This window comes from Panthera leo, chromosome C2 (genome assembly GCF_018350215.1).
Source record: "Panthera leo isolate Ple1 chromosome C2, P.leo_Ple1_pat1.1, whole genome shotgun sequence".
Taxonomy (NCBI): Eukaryota; Metazoa; Chordata; class Mammalia; order Carnivora; family Felidae; genus Panthera; species Panthera leo.
Genome location: NC_056687.1, coordinates 148334733 through 148350747, shown reverse-complemented (window position 1 = coordinate 148350747; position 16015 = coordinate 148334733). Strand labels below are relative to the sequence as shown.

General features: G+C 43.6%; 2 protein-coding genes and 1 long non-coding RNA gene across 6 annotated transcripts in view; 2 read left to right on the top strand and 1 right to left on the bottom strand.

Annotated features, from left to right (window-relative positions):
* The window catches only part of SEC22C (SEC22 homolog C, vesicle trafficking protein), a 34029-nt gene extending 26379 nt beyond the window's left edge, over nt 1-7650 (bottom strand). Inside the window, exons 1-2 of one of the 4 annotated variants that reach the window (XM_042954798.1) lie at nt 7218-7351; nt 6318-6383 (exon numbers count right to left, since the gene is read on the bottom strand). The gene's annotated coding sequence lies outside the window, so the exon portion shown is untranslated. Of the gene's footprint in view, nt 1-6317; nt 7180-7217; nt 7352-7566 lie in introns of those variants that run through there. The other 3 variants (XM_042954801.1, XM_042954802.1, XM_042954800.1) reach the window with 3 other exon arrangements.
* Nucleotides 7608-12432, top strand: LOC122229561. The gene is made up of 4 exons (XR_006207052.1): nt 7608-7687; nt 9715-9877; nt 11213-11405; nt 12096-12432. It is a non-coding gene; the product is annotated as an uncharacterized LOC122229561 (long non-coding RNA).
* A 6-nt stretch (nt 12433-12438) lies between these two features.
* On the top strand, nt 12439-15531 carry SS18L2 (SS18 like 2). Its single transcript, XM_042954808.1, has 3 exons — nt 12439-12662; nt 12930-13006; nt 14847-15531. Exons 1-3 carry the CDS (start codon nt 12594-12596, stop codon nt 14932-14934), a joined length of 234 nt encoding a protein of 77 aa, XP_042810742.1. The 5' UTR covers nt 12439-12593; the 3' UTR covers nt 14935-15531.
* The last annotated feature ends 484 nt before the right edge of the window (nt 15532-16015 follow it).

The window sequence follows — 16015 nt, the reverse complement described above, 5'->3', positions numbered from 1 at the left end:
GAAGAGCAAAAAACAAAAACAAACTGAAAACAAACAAACAAAAAACCCAAAGCAGACAGGAGGAAGGAAATAATAGAAATCAATGAAACTAGGAACAGAAAAGTAATAGAGGAAATCAATGAGATAAAATTTTAGTCCTTTCAAAAGATCAACAACATTGACAAATCTCTACCAAAACAACAAAGAAAAAACTAGACAAGAGACATATTACTAATATCAAGAATCAGATAGGAAATATCACTATAGACACTATGGACATCAAAAAAATAAACAATGGAATACTATAAACAACTCTACACCCATAAATGTGACAATGTAGGTAAAATGGTCAATTCCTCAAAAAACACTACCACAATTCAACCCAATATGAAACATGTAATTTAAACAATCTTATAACTAAATTTCCTATTAAGAAATTTTCATTTGTAATTTTAAAACTCTGAAATCTCCAAGTCCAGATGGTTTCACTGGAGGATACTACCAAACATGTAAAAAGGAATTAACACCAATTACACACAATCTCTTTCAAAAAATAAAAGAGGAGGAAATAATTCCAAATTCATTTTATGAAACTAATATTACCCTGATATTAAACCCAGAAAACTGTAGACCAATAATACTCATGAATTTATATGTGAAAATCCTTAACAAAATATTAGTAACTAGAAATCAGCAATATAATAAAAAGAATTAGACATCATAACCAAATGAGATTTATTCCAGGATGCAAGGCTGGCTTAACATAGTAAAATCAACCACTATAATCCATGATATTAAAAGGCCAAAAAAAAATGATATCAATTAATGCAGAAAGGGTGTCTGACAAAATTCAACCTTGCTTCATGATAAAAATTTCAGCAAAATAGGACCAGAGGTGAACTTCGTCAATTAGAGGAAGAGCATCTACAAAAAGCCTACAGTTAACATCATACTTAATGGTTAAAGACTGAATGCTTTCTCTCTAAAATCAGGAACAAGGATGTCTGCTCTCACAACTATTTTTCAACACATTACTGGAAGTTCTACTCAGTGCAACAAGGCAAGAAACAGAAATAAAAGGTATAAAGATAGGAAAGGAAGAAACAAAACTACTCCTATTTGCAGATGGCAAAATCATCTACATGAAAAATCCTGAGGAGCCCACCAAAAAAACCTTCTAGAACTATTGAGTTCAACAAGGTTGCAAGACATAATATCAACATACAAAAATCAATGTACTTCTATAAACTAGCAAGAACACATAGAAACCGAAATTAAAAATACAATACCATTTACAATCACACCAAAAAAAAGATCCCAATAAAGCTATAATTTTTAAAATAAAATACTTATAAATCTAACAATACATGTACAGACTTCTATGCTGAAAACTACAAAACACTGCTGAAAGAAGTCAAAAAAGTTTTAAATGAGAAAATATATCATGTTCACAGATTGGATAACTCAACATAGTAAAGATGTTAATTCTCCACCAAACTGACATAAGGGTATCATGTAATTCCTATAAAAATATCAGAATGACAGTTTGTAAAGATAGAGTATTCTAAAATTTATATGGAAAGGCAAAGAAACTAAGATAGCTAAAACAACTTTGAAAAGGAATAAAGTGGAAGGAACCATGCCATTCCATTTCAAGACTTATTATATAGCTACAGTAGTCAAGATTGTGTGGTATTGGCAGAGGAACAGACACACAGATCAATAGAACAGAAGAGAGAACAAAGAAATAGATCTACAGTAGTACAGCTAAATTATTTTCAACAATGGTGCAAAGCAATTCAATGGAGGGAGGACAATTTTTTCAATATTTGGTGCCAAAGCAATGGATAGCTATAGAAAAAAAAATTATTGACCCAAACCTCACACCTTACATAAAAGTCAATTCAAAATGGATCATAAATGTAAATCTAAGAAGTAAAACTATAAAAATGGAAGAAAATGTAAGAGAAGATCTTCAGGACTTGGGGATGAGGTCTTAGACATGACACCAAAAGCATAATCCACAAAAATCAGTAAATTGGATTTCATCAAATTAGAAACATTCGATCTGCAAAAGCTCACGTGAAAAGGAGAAAGAACATGGACAATCCAGCGACTGGAAGAAAATATCTGTAGGCCACATATCTGACAAGGGTCTCTGTATATCTAGAATTTATAAAGAATTCTCAAAACTCAACAGTAAAAAAAAATCCAGTTAGAAAATGGGCAAAGTACGTGAACAGACATTTCACCAAAAAGAATATACAGATGGCAAATAAGCACATGAAAAGATGTTCAGCATCACTAACAAGTCAGGGATAGTAACTTAAGATCACAATAAGATAATGCTCTATACCTGTGAAAACACCTAAGATTTTTTTTTAAAGTGAATGCTGTCAAGGCACACAGAGGAAGTGGATCTCTCATACGTTACAGGTAAGACTATAAAATGGTAGAGTCGCTCTGGAAAATAGTTTGGCAGTGTCCTTTACTTTTATTTATTTATTTTTTTTGGCAGTGTCTTAAAATTAAACATGCAAGGGCGCCTGGGTGGCTCAGTCGGTTAAGCATCTGATTCTTGATTTCAGCTCAGGTCATGATCTCAAGGTTTTGAGATTGAGCCCCATGTCAAGTTCTGCGCTGACAGCATAGAGCCTGCTTGGGATTCTCTCTCTCCCCTCTCTCTCTCTCTCTGCCTCTCCCCTTGCTTGTGCTTCTCTCCCTCTCTCTCTCTCAAAATAAATAAACTTTAAAAAACAAAACTAAACATGAAATTAACATATGATCTATCAATCACACTCCTGGGCATTTATCCCAGAGAAATGAAAATTTACATCCACACAAAACCCTGTGTACAATTGTTCATAACAGCTTTATCTGTAATGGCCAAGAACTGGAATCAACCAAAAATTCTACAAATACTGAATGGTTAAATAAAACATTAGATTCATACCACAGAATACTACTTAGCAGTAATAAGAAATGAACTACTGAAATTCAGAACAATTTGGATGGATCTCAAGAGCACTGTGTTGAGTGAAAAAAAAAAAAAAAACAAACCTCAAAAGGTCACATACCGTAGAAATCCTTTCTTTTTTTTTTTTTTTTTAACGTTTATTTATTTTTGAGACAGAGAGAGACAGAGCATGAACGAGGGAGGGTCAGAGAGAGGGAGACACAGAATCTGAAACAGGCTCCAGGCTCTGAGCTGTCAGCACAGAGCCCGATGTGGGGCTCGAACCCACGGACCGCGAGATCGTGACCTGAGCCGAAGTCAGACACTTAACCAACTGAGCCACCCAGGCGCCTCCCGTAGGAATCCTTTCATGTAACATTCCCAAAATGACAAAATTACAGAGATGGAGAAATGACTAGTAGTTGCTAAGGGTTAGAGATGGTGGGGAGGAGGGGAATGGTTGTGATTATTATAAGGGAGAGCAAAAGATCTTTGTGGTGATGGAATAATTTTGTATTTTGCGACGGTGGTGATAGGAATCTACATTAAGTGCTAAAATGGGCATGAAGCTATACATACTTTAAATCAATGCTGATTTCCTGGATTTGATATTGTACTATACCTAAGTGAGATGTAACCAATGGGGGGGAAAGTAGGGTAAAGGGCATATGGGACCACTCTGTACTATCTTTGCAATTTCCTAAAACTGGAATTATTTTTTTTTATTTTTTTATGTTTTTATTTTTTTATTGTTTTAATTTTTTTTTTAACGTTTTATTTATTTTTGAGACAGAGAGAGACAGAGCATGAAAGGGGGAGGGGCAGAGAGAGAGGGAGACACAGAATCGGAAGCAGGCTCCAGGCTCCGAGCCATCAGCCCAGAGCCCGACGCGGGGCTCCAACTCGCGGACCACGAGATCGTGACCTGAGCCGAAGTCGGATGTTGAACCGACGGAGCCACCCAGGCGCCCCTGGAATTATTTTTAAATAAACTTTGAAGAATAAAGTATTAACTTCAGATCTTTATATCACTTACTTAAATTATGCTCCCACTTGCTTTTTATGTGTAAGCATCATTTTTAAATATCTCTATAAGTAGGGGCTCTGGATGGCTCAGTCAGTTAAGCGCCTGACTTCCACGCAGGTCATGCTCTCGTGGTTTGTGGGTTTGAGCCCTGTCTCGGGATCTGCACTGACAGCGTGGAGCCTGCTTGGGATTCTCTCTCTGCCCCTTCTCCACTCATGCTTTCTCTTTCTCTCAAAATAAATAAACTTTAAAAATAAAATAAAATAAAATAAAATAAAATAAAATAAGCATCTCTATAAGTAGATCAATAATCTTTTCTGCTAATTAACTGTAGTTTCAATGATTGCTGCTTGAATGTTGAAAAACATGTTTCATAGTGAGCAGCTCCATAACTACATGACATTTCCAAACTAGAAGGTATTCTAATCTCAGAATTAATTAAAATAAAAGCTATCTGCATTTAACTAGTATTCAGTTCAAAAAACAAGAGGTAGTGGGACGCCTGGGTGGCTCAGTTAATTATCTGCCTTCGGCTCAGGTCATGATCTTGTGATTCGTGGGTTCCAGCCCTGTGTCGGGCTCTGTACTGACAGCTCGGAGCCTGGAGCCTGTTTCAGATTCTGTCTCCCTCTCTCTCTGCCTCTCCCCCACTCACAATCTATCTGTCTGTCTGTCTCTCTCAAAAATAAATAAACATTAAAAAAAAAATTTTTTTTTTTTACATTTTATTTATTTTTGAGAAACAGATGAGACAAAGCATGAGCGGGGGAGGGGCAGAGAGAGAAGGAGACACAGAATCCGAAGCAGGCTCCAGGCTCTGAGCAAGCGGTCAGCACAGAGCCTGATGCGGGGCTCGAACCCACGAACCGCGAGATCGTGACCTGAGCTGAAGCCGGACGCTCAACCGACTGAGCCACCCAGGTGTCCCTAAAAAAATATTTTTTAATAAATAAAGAAACCAGTAGTAATGGTATAAATCTGAAAAATCATGCCACAATAATAAAAAAAATGTATTATCGATTATACAAAGACAAAAGCACCCTCAGAGTACTCGCACAAAGACAATAGTCTCTTCCAGGTCTTCCCGGCTCCCTCTACAAGCCAGTAGACTGGCTTCCTAACCTAACACCATGCCTGGCACACATGAGAAGCCTTCAGTAAAAACTGTTAAGCAAACGAATGAATGACCTAACAGCTGCCTTATTTTTGCCCACTGAAACAAGAAATGTGGGTTTTCAGATCTTGTCATATCCTAATCTGTATTTTGAACACTTTTCCACAATAAATTTCTACTTGGAGAGAAAAAGACATTTATACAGATGGAATTTTTCTGAAGTAGAAACTGAATTAGTAATCAAATATACATACCCAAGTCACTGCTACCACGCTTTATAAAAATTACATTTTAATCTGCCTCCCCCATTTCCTAAATCCTCTTCTCAGCATCTATTTATAAACTGCTCGTGTCATAGATTATCCCTATTCTACCAGCAAAGACTTTGTCCTTAGCTGGAGGCCACCCTTGCTTGTTCCCATTGTTTTTTTTTTTTCCTCACCCTTAGCCCACCCCCAAATCCCTACCACATATGCTCCTCCCCCTCCTCCTCCAAAAAAGAGGGAAAGAAAAAGCATGAGAGAAAAACAGCATTAAACGACCAGACCAGGACCAAGCCTTGCAAAACGGTAATGCAAACAAACAACGAATTTCATTGGGCACACAAATACTCAAACACAAGTCTTCACCATGAGGCATATTACCCACTCCTCAAATACACAATACAGAAAACAAAACTGGGTTAGTCACCCTTATTGAATTCATCTTCAACTTGAGAACCGGTAACCTAATGTGTAGATCACTCAGGATCCTCTGTTCCATGTTTCTTGGGGATGGTGTGGGGATAGGGAGGGTACACATATCTCTGAAATGAGTTAAAAAGAGTAGGGGACTGAACTTGATAGCGACTAACATTACGTGCAAGGCACTGTGCTAGGAACTTTTAAACTGATAATGTTATTTACTGTTCAAAACTATCTATGAGGTAGGCATGATCTACACTGGACAGGTAGGAAAACTAAGACATAAGCGAGAGAGCCAGGTTTCAAACCCAAACTTCCTTACTGAAAACATCTGAAAGCCTATACAATCTTTTCAATATACTCTGCCTCTCTAAATCCAATTTTGGGGATCACAGCTACCCTATTTCTATTTTCTCTTTCTCCTAGAGCATTACTACTCAACTAATCAGAGACCTGTTAATAGAAGGAGCAGAGGCCTAGGGTCACACTTGTTACAATTACTCCTTACTCGCTGTGTTACTTTGAATAAGCCAATTTTCCTCTCTGACCCTCAATCACCTTTTGGATGCAGCTTGTTTCTGAGGCTCCTTCTGAGAATAAAACTTTCGGACTCCAAGATGTCTTCTGTATTGTAAAGACAAACAGAGCTATAACCGCATTGTCTACAATGTATTTTCCAGAGCAAAGTCTATTATATCGATTTAATTCTATTTACCAATATGAAACCACCTTCAATTATTTACATTTTAATTTTACTAAAATTACCTTTATCGGGATTAATTCCTTTGTAAAATTTAATTAAGATTTACCCTATCCATTGGTCTGAGCTTTACTTTTTTGTTCTGACCATGTAACAAATGTCACCAAATACTTTTCGCCACTAGGAATAATTCTTTTGTGGTTTTGATTTCTAAAAACCTCATTTTTCCCAGAGTGCTTTATCCTTCTCTCTCTGGTGGTCTAGAGCTAAGCCTGTGATGGACACAAATGTACATCACCTCCTACATCTAATGTTCGGAAAAGCTGGTCCAGTGCACCCAGTATTTGGTAAACCAAGTCGTATAATTTCGGCATGGTAAGGGAAGTTTGCTATTAAAATTAAACAGTACTCAGACCGGGGCTTCGTGGATAATCAAGGATAATCCAGGAAATCGTCCCCTCTCTCATTTGGACACACCCCTTCTCTTCCCACCGGGAGCAGCGCTCCACGCGCATCAGTCAGTTTAGGGTTCCAGCAGGCGCGCCCCGGTTGTCCCTGAGTCCAGAGAGCCGCCCGGGGAAGAAAGGGGGGACAGGCGACTCGGGGAAGACCCACGAAACCGGGTGGGGCTAAGTCGGGCCTGAGGGCGGGGCGGGCCCGGGGCCGCCTCCACCTCCAGGCCCGCCCTGCGCCACACCCGACCCCGCCTGCTTTCCGCTAACGGGCCGGGGCACCCGACTCCGCCCGCCAGCCCTCACCTCGCCCCGACGGCGGCCTCCGGGAGTCGGCGCCCGCCCGTCGCGCCGCCTCACCGCCGTACCACCCGCCGCCTCCTCTGCAACCTCAGCCCACCGGGCGGACCCGGCCCAGGTCACTGGCAGCCCAGGCGCAGGTAGGCGATGGTGCGCATGCGCGAATCTTGAATCTCTATTTGCAGCTGCTAAGCGACACCCGCACCCGAACCGGCCAATCCTGGAGTGGCTTCCCCGCCCAGTCCCGGAGGAGTCCCGAATTAGCTAGTTCTTAAAGGGCTGCCACCGAAATGCACAGGGGGAGTGGCAGGGGCGCGCGCTCCTCCCAGCTTTCTTCCCATCTGCTGGCTCTCACCCGCTTGGGTTTGACGTCCAAGCGTGTAATTCCCACGTCCGGAGGTGCGAGGAAACTTCTGGGTCTAAGCTCGATTCCTCCTGGGGTAGAGAACTGACGTGCCGAGACAGGGAGGTTCTGCGTAAGTCCGCGACACGCCCCCGCTGTGGGTTCTGCCGTCTGCGCAGCTGGGCGGGAAGTCCGAGATAGGCAAACCAAAGAGCACAGCCTCCTGCCAGCCTGGATGAGGTGCTGAAGTCCGACCCTGGAGGGACACACCCCAGTCTGGGGGTGGAGGCACTCACAGGTGTCACACGGATGGATGGCCCAACGCAGGGAAGCGGAACTCGTCCATTTGTTTTTCGCCCAACAAATTTTGAGCACCTGCTGTGTGCCAGGCACTATGCCTGGCGGTGGGGACACAGTGAGGAACTCCTGACACTAAACACTATGTTAAGAGAAGGCAGAGCGAAAGCACTCATCAATTAAACAACTACACAACATGTGTTGAAATACAAACTGAGATGTGTGCTCTTCCGAGAGGAACAAGGTTTTTGAGAGAAGTTACAGGAGCTTCTGGTCTGAACTTGGGAGTCCGAGGAGGCTTCCTTGAGAACGTGACACTGTAGCTGACTGGTTGCTCACTAGGCAAAGGGGAAAAAAAGAGTGTTTCAGACAGAGGGCGGTTTGTGTATAAAGAACAAGAAGGCGGCAGGGCTCCTTTAGACGGATGAAAAGAAAGAGGTGGTGCATGAGGAGTTAGTGTTTAACAGGCACAGAATTTCAGCTGGAGAATATGAAAAAGTTCTGGAAATGAATGGTGGTGATAGCTGCACAATAATGTAAATTTTTAAATGTCACAGAACATTTAAAAATGGCTAAGATGGTACATTTTAAGTTATGTATATTTTGCCACACCAAAAAAAAAAAAAAAAAAAAAAGACAAGAAAAGGAACTGAGAGTTTAGAGAGTAAGGAATAGGGTGAGAGCCACTAGAGAGAATAGAAGAGCTAAGACCAGGTAAGACCTTTGTAGGCCATGCTAGAAAGTTTAGGACAGTGGGAAACTGATAAAATATTTCTTGTGTAAAATCACTTTGGCTGCTGAAGTTAAGATCAAAATGAAAAAGGCTCATAGAAGCTCTGGTAGGACCGGCTGGGAAGCCAATGCGGTCGTCTGGGCAAAAGACGATGAAGCTGGAGCTCGCTTAGACTTGGACTGGAGCGATGGTGAAGAGGAGGAGAACTGGGCAGTCTGCAGAGACATGTAGGAACAAAATCAACAAGACGTGGTGACGAATTGGATGTGAAAGAGTAACAAAGTGGCTTCAAGGATAATGCCACTGTTCAGCCTTGAGTGAATGCGTAGATAGTGGCGGGGTTCCTAGATACAGAGAAACTGGAAGAGGATCTGATTTTGGAAAGAAAAATGATCTCTAGTTCTATCTCAGACAAGTTGAATTTGAGGTAGCCTAGAGACTTCTGGTCCAGATGTCATTGTAGGCAGTTGAATGTACAGGTACAGGTCTGGGCTAGACATCAACTTTTGAAAGTCATCACCACAGGGGTGGAAACTGAAGCAGGCCTTACATAGCCAGAGAAAAATTACAAAATGAAAACAGATGACCCTCCAGGGATCCCCACCTCCTGGTATATTCACACTCTTGCGTGGTCTCCTCCACATTGAGTCAGGGTTGGCCTGTGTGACAAGTGATCATGAGGCTAGGTCGTAAAAGGCACAAAAGATAAAAGCAATGAGATTTGATCGGTAACAGAGATTGAAACCTCCTCACTGAATGTGAGGGAACCACTGGGATTCCCTCTCCAAGTGTATTCGCAGGCGAATGAAGACCTGTTCTTGTCACCACAGGTCATGAAGACAAAACTCTGGCTTAAATGGGGAAGGAAAAATTGGTGCCAGACCCACAAAAACCAAGAGTTTTTGAATGTGGAGCCTCAGGCTCTCAAAACCTGCTATGTGAGTGCTTTATAATAGGGCTTTGTGCTCTCTGACGGGTGCAGCTAGAGTGGCTCAGGCACCATAGTGGATTGGGCTACAGGGGTAAGATATGGTATCTGGAGTCCTAGCCCTCCTCTCCAATCATTGGTCATTTTGACTCCAGGCTCCAGAGATTTTCTTTTCCAGCCTTCTTCATTCCTCTACTTCCAGGCTCACACCCTAGATTGCCGTATCACCGCAGAAGAAGAGCTCCACCTCTGAAGTTGTAAACGCAGACACCTGATCTCTGACCGTCCCTTGGCTGTTCTCAGAATTCTGCCCACTGTTGCCTGGCCTGCGGAAGCCTCCAGTCCACTCGTCCTTCTACTTTGTTGTATGTATCACCTTTCTCCAATCTTTATTTCCTTCTCCATCCACTGAAAGTGCAGGGTTTATCATTTCCATCACATTCTTCCCAATATGCTTACCTCCATTGTGCAGTTTTTCTTCTGTCACATCTGCCTGGGAGCACTCCAACTCAGGAAAAAAATCCAATCTTCTGGCTTCTCTAAATAAGCCCCTGAGCTGGAAGTGCTGCTGGAAAAAAAAAAAAAAATCGCACAACCATACAGATCAGTGCTATGTATGTACCTCGCCAGCCTCCACCAGGTCCTCAACACTGCCCGGCAGTCCCATGTTTGCTGGGTTGGCTCTGTCTCCAGCTCTCCCCAACACCAACCTCAAAATCTCCTGCATGCTCCCCAGATCTACCACTCTTCAAGATCCCCCTAGCCTCCCAGGTGCCCCCTTCACTGAGGAAAGAGCAGCCATTAAAGTAATAGCCGTCAGTTCCCACCAACTTCTGTCCCTCTACCACCTTCTTTCCTTTTTCCCCTTTATTGCCAGGTTTCTTGGAAACAGTGGTCTGCTCTAAAGACTCCATTTGCTTCATCTTTCCTGTATTTCATAGTCCCTGGAAATTCTCACTTCTGCCTCACCACATCACTGAAACCTCCTTCATTAAAGACATTAAAGTTCTAGTCTTTACCTTGCTTGACCTTTCAACAGCATTTGTCATTGCTGTCCTGTCTTGCTTCCTCAGTCACTCTTATTTTTATATGACCCCCCCCCACCTGATTTCCTCTTATATCTCTAGTCTCCCCACCCCTCCCCCATGCTCCTCTGTAGCCTCTTGTCCTTGGCCATGAGAGAAACCAAGTCACTCTCCTTGGGCAGTCTTATCCACTGCATGGTTCCATTTCCGCAAGTGATGCCCCTCAAAGCTCATATCGCCAGCCCAGCCCTTGACCCTGAGTTCCAGACCCAAATAGCCAGCCATAGACTTCTACATCTCCGTCTGACATCACCTTGCATGCACGTGTCCATGGCTGAATTGATCACTCTCTCATGTCCAGTCCAACTTCTCCTTCACTGTCCCCTGTCTCCAAAAATGGCACCACCAGTCTCTCAGCTGCTCAAACCAAGATACCAGAAGTCATCCCTAATTACTCCTTCTCCCTCCCTCCTCCATTAATTCACTAAGACCTGGCAAGTCTATTCCGAATATCTTTCAAATGCACACATTTTTTTCACTCCTCCACCGTTTCCGGCCTGCACACCTGCAGCAAGTAGCCTTCTCTGTAGTTGTTTGTTTGTTTGCTTATTTTTTAAGAAAAACTCTAAAATGCATCTCTGACTTCATTTCTTTTTTGCCTAAAACTGTCTATAGCTTCCATGGTTCCTAGGAGAAAGTCCAGACTCTGGGTACCAGTCACCTGGGTAACCTCTACTTCCTCTTCATATTGAGACATCTGTCTGTTTTCTGTGGAGCATTTGGGGACTTTTCCCAGGGAGAGAGCCTTGCTGGGGTTAATAGTACAGACTTGGGAACCAGGAAGCCCTGAAGTCCTGGTCCAGTTCAGGTATGTTGCCCCACTTTTCTCACTGGGTTTGCTCCTCTGTGAAATGGAATGAAAGCTGCCTCCTCACAGGGTTGACTAAGGGAATTGTGGAGGGAGAGCCCAGCAAAGTAGATGAACCTGCTCTGGATCAGGGTCACTACTCAGGGAAATGAAGCTCTACGAGGCAGAATCGCCCCCCCCCCCCCCCAGATCCCTTTTGAGTAAAGGCTTCGAAGATCTTCCTCCTAAATGATGTGGCTGCTGTTCACCCTGTACTGCAGGGAAATCCATCCTTGTTCCCATGTCCGTAATGGATGGGTTGAACAAGAGAGGACAACCACTTCAGAGTGTCAGCGGTTGCCAGCAGTAACTATGTGGCCCAGGAGGGTAGGACCAGCTTCCTTCTTTCATCTTGCAGCAAGCCACCTCTGCAGTATGGTGCATAGGCAGTATGGAGTAGTAAGTTAAGAACGAGGGCTCTAAAGCAATACTACCGGTGTACAGATATTGGCTCTGCCCTTAGTGGCTGTGAGATCTTGGGCAGGTTACTTAACCTGTTTTCTCATCTGTAAAATGGAGAAAATAATAGTTCTTTTTAGGGCCGTAAACCTAGTGAGCTTTATTACTACCCAAAGGAAAAATAGGTGTAGATACAAGTTTCTTCCTCAGCAAAGAATAAAGCTAACAGCAGTGTTTTCCTACTACCTGCAGGGTTTGGCTTGGCAGGAGGCAATGGCCAGGGTTCACGTTCCAGACGCGTATCTGGAGGCACCAGAGTGATGTCGAAATAGGGAGGAGTGGACTTGGAGCCAGATATCTGGGTTCCAGCCACAATACCTGTGTGACCCAACGCAAGGTGCTCCTGCAGATAGACTACCCAGCCCCTAAAAGGCGAGGAGCTGATGCCCGGCCCCGCCCCCGAGGCTAGCTCTCCAGACTGCGCAAATGCAATCGAGCGCCTACAGCGCTGAGCCCCAGGGGGCGGGACCGAGGCTGACGCTCTGACCATCGCTCTTGCGCGCCCAATCACAAATGACGTTCCGTCTGTTCCCAGTCACCGGGAGGACCCAATCAACGTCGAGAGTGGAGGCCCCACCTAACATGGGTCCCTGCTTCAGTAGTAGTGCGCCTGGAGCTGCCGGTTGGCTCCGGTTTAGATGCACGGGGGTCCTCAGGGCCTGAGACCGGGTTCCAACCTGGCTTCTCGGGATGTCGGTGGCCTTCGTACCGGACTGGCTGAAAGGCAAGGCGGAAGTTAATCAGGAGACGATCCAGCGGGTGAGCGCTAACGAGGGCGGAGAGAAGTTCCTTGGTTGAGATCTTGAAAGGGTTCGGGCTCGGGAAGCTTCCTAGAGTGAGCAGCATCCCAGCTGAGGCTTGTGGTGGGTTTGCGTAGGGGGTTGGCTTGCAGCGGTGTGGCGTGAGACCGGAACGAAGTCGGCAAGAACACTGGGGCAGTACAGCCCCGCATTGAAGAGACTAGGGGGCAGTGTGCCTGGCCGTCCCGATGACGCACTGCGCTGACCCTTTCTCTTGGTCTTTCAGCTCCTGGAGGAGAATGACCAACTCATCCGCTGTATCGTGGAGTATCAGAACAAAGGCCGGGCGAATGAGTGCGTCCAGTAAGTACCCGCCCCTCCTCCCAACTTTTGAGAGGAGGATAAACCAGTGTGGTGGTACAGCAAGCTGACCTGAACTAGGAGTCTTGGGTGACTGATCCCCGATGAGGCTCAGAGGTTCCTTACCTGCTCCAAACCACACAGACAGCACATTGTGAAGCCTGGAGTCAGATGTGGCACCCTCTTTGAATTTGAATTATGCTCACTGCAAACTTCCTTCAGGGAGACATGTCAGTTGATGACAACAGGGGTGGGGAGAAGATCACGTGGAAAACTAGTCTCGGGGAGATGAGAGCTGTGGCCCCTTGCTCATCATGGATCCTCAGCTCATCCTTTTTCTGAGGGGGTCAGACCATTTGACTGTTAAGTTAGTTCCCTTTCATTTTCTAACTCGCAGTCTGTAATGCACACAAGGACCATAAAAGACTTACAAGTTAAGCCAAAGGCACATTCAGCACAGTAATTGAATGTGTTTTCTAGTTATATACCAAAATGAGAGAAAACAGTCTTTCTAAATGTAGTCTAGGAATTATGCTCCGTTTATTGTTACATTATTTCATTCTTACTGAAGACATGTTTAAGAAACCCATGCTTTTCCCACCCCCTAAAAAAATCACCCACAATCCCTCACTGAATAGCTCAATGGAATAGTAGAGGTATCTTTGTGTAAGTCTTTGCATTTGATTCTGGCATCTGACAATTTGCTCTTTTACAGTTTATAGTAAACTCTCATTTTTCTATATAGAAGTTGCAAAACATTCCATTTGGTATAGCGATTCTCAACCTATGCATAAGAAAGTTATCAAAATTCCCTGGTGGCCTTTTTCACATTGCATAGGCCATGCTTCCTGCCCTCCTAGTCTGATTTGCCTTCCTAGGTAGAGAACTCTGTCACCTGACTGAGAATCACTACTATAGTAAGCTCACATTGATATCACAGAAGTGCTTTGTCCCTTTAAGTTTGTTCAACAGACATTCTATAAGTACTACTGAGTACCAGACACTGTTTCAGCTACTGGGGAATCAGTACCAAGACCAGCTTTGCTTTTTACCAAATCAGGTACCTTCTCTGCTCTTACAGAGTTTACATTCTAGACTCCAGAAGCTGGAAGGAGGAAATCATACAATTAGGCACATAGTAGTAAGTGCTTTGAATAAGAATAAACCAGGGTAAGTGAGGGAGAAGGGATGCCATTTTACACAGTGTATATCTGATGCGACATTTGAGCAGACACCAGAGGTGAGGGAGCCAGCTATATAGATTTGTGAGGCACGGTCAGCATCAGGTGGAAAAGCCCCCTAGGCTGGGACACGCTGGTTATCTTCAAATCACAGCAAGGAGGACACTGCAGCCAGAACTCAGTGAGCAAAGGGAAACTGGTAGGAGCTGAGTTCAGAGACATAACTGGAGGCCCCAATCTTATAGCCTTGCAGGCCATCAGAAGGGCTGAAAGAGCTCAGCTTTACTCAGAATGAGATGGGAGCTTTTGGAGGGTTTTAATCAGAGGTATTGCAAGTCTTGACTTATACTGTACCATGATCCCTTAGGTTGCTACTTAGGAGTCAAAGGTAGAGCAGGGAGACCAGTTATGAGACTGGTCGGATACAATAGCCTAGGCAAGAAGGGGAGTGGTTTGGCCCAGAGAGGTAGCCATGGAAGTATAAGTGCAAACAGGTAAGAAGCTGCATATATTTTCCTTGGTGTTAAATAAGGAGGTTGATGATACTAAATCATCTAAACAATAGATGAGCCATTCCACCAGGGTGGGTAAATTCCTTTCCAGTGTTTTGTTAGTGTTCAGGAAAAACAAGCCTCTGATGTTTGCCCGTTTTTTACCCATAGGTACCAGCATGTGTTACACAGAAATCTCATTTATTTGGCTACCATCGCAGATGCCAACCCCACCAGCCCTTCAAAACCAATGGAATAATCTTTCAGCTGGCTCTCATAAGGAGTAATTGAGTGTAACCCATTTCCTATGAAGTAGAGATAGGATCTTTACCAACTCAACTGCTTGAAACATGAATGAAACCTCTGTGACTCTTTGAAAAATGTGAAAAGGTGAAGAAAGCTACTAAGTTAACTGTATTCGCAGCATAAATACTTATTTTAATAATTAAGCAGATTAAGTTGACTCCAGATGTCCTCTTTCCTGTTTGGATGTTTCGATAACAAAGATATCATGGGCATCTTCAATTCAACCTTTTCAGTTTCAACCTGAAGAGGAAACTGAATAGATGCTGGGCAATCAACAGGAATTGGCAAGACTCCTAACTGAGGCCCTGCCGAATGATGTGTAACTGTGTGCTCCCTCCTACCAGTTTGTAGTTGTGGACCTGACCATTTTTTTCAGGTTGCTTTGAAATAAAGCTCGCCTTTCCATGAAAGACTCCTATTGAGGTATAGAGGTTTTCATATAATAAGTGTTCCATTTGATCTTCTGGAAAAACCGTAAGGACTTAAAAATATATGTAACAATGGGACACCTCTGTGGCTCGGTCAGTTAAGCGTCCGACTTTGGCTCAGGTCATGAACTCATGGTTTGTGAGTTCGAGCCCTGCATCGGGCTCTGGGCTGATGGCTCAGAGCCTGGAGCTTGCTTCTGATTCTGTGTCTCCCTCTCTCTCTGCCCCTCCCCCGTTCATGCTGTGTCTCTCTCGGTCTCAAAAATAAATAAACGTTAAAAAAAATTAAAAAAAAAAAAAAAGAAGGCAACACGGTATAAATAACCTGTATTTCTGGGGGAGACAGGCAACAAACTATAAACCACCAAGGAAAGCTTCACATGGCAAGAAGTGCTGTGCAGAGAATTACAATAAGGTAATGTGCTAAAGAGTGTCTGGGTGGCTACTTTAAGTAATGGAGTCAGGAATGACCCAGGGAGGTGGCGTTGCAGCTGAGATATGAACAACAAGGAATCTGACACATGACCATCAAGGGACCCAGCAGTGCAGGCAGAAGCAAGAGCTATGCAAAGACTTTTCATTCCAACTGGCTTTTCTTCTCTCTCT

Bases quoted from the DNA above. Each gene is read 5' to 3' on its own strand.
- SS18L2 (XM_042954808.1), top strand. From the start codon at position 12,594: ATGTCGGTGGCCTTCGTACCGGACTGGCTGAAAGGCAAGGCGGAAGTT. The intron at 12,663-12,929 runs GTGAGCGCTAAC...TTGGTCTTTCAG, and splicing joins ATCAGGAGACGATCCAGCGG to CTCCTGGAGGAGAATGACCA. The intron at 13,007-14,846 runs GTAAGTACCCGC...TTTTACCCATAG, and splicing joins CGGGCGAATGAGTGCGTCCA to GTACCAGCATGTGTTACACA.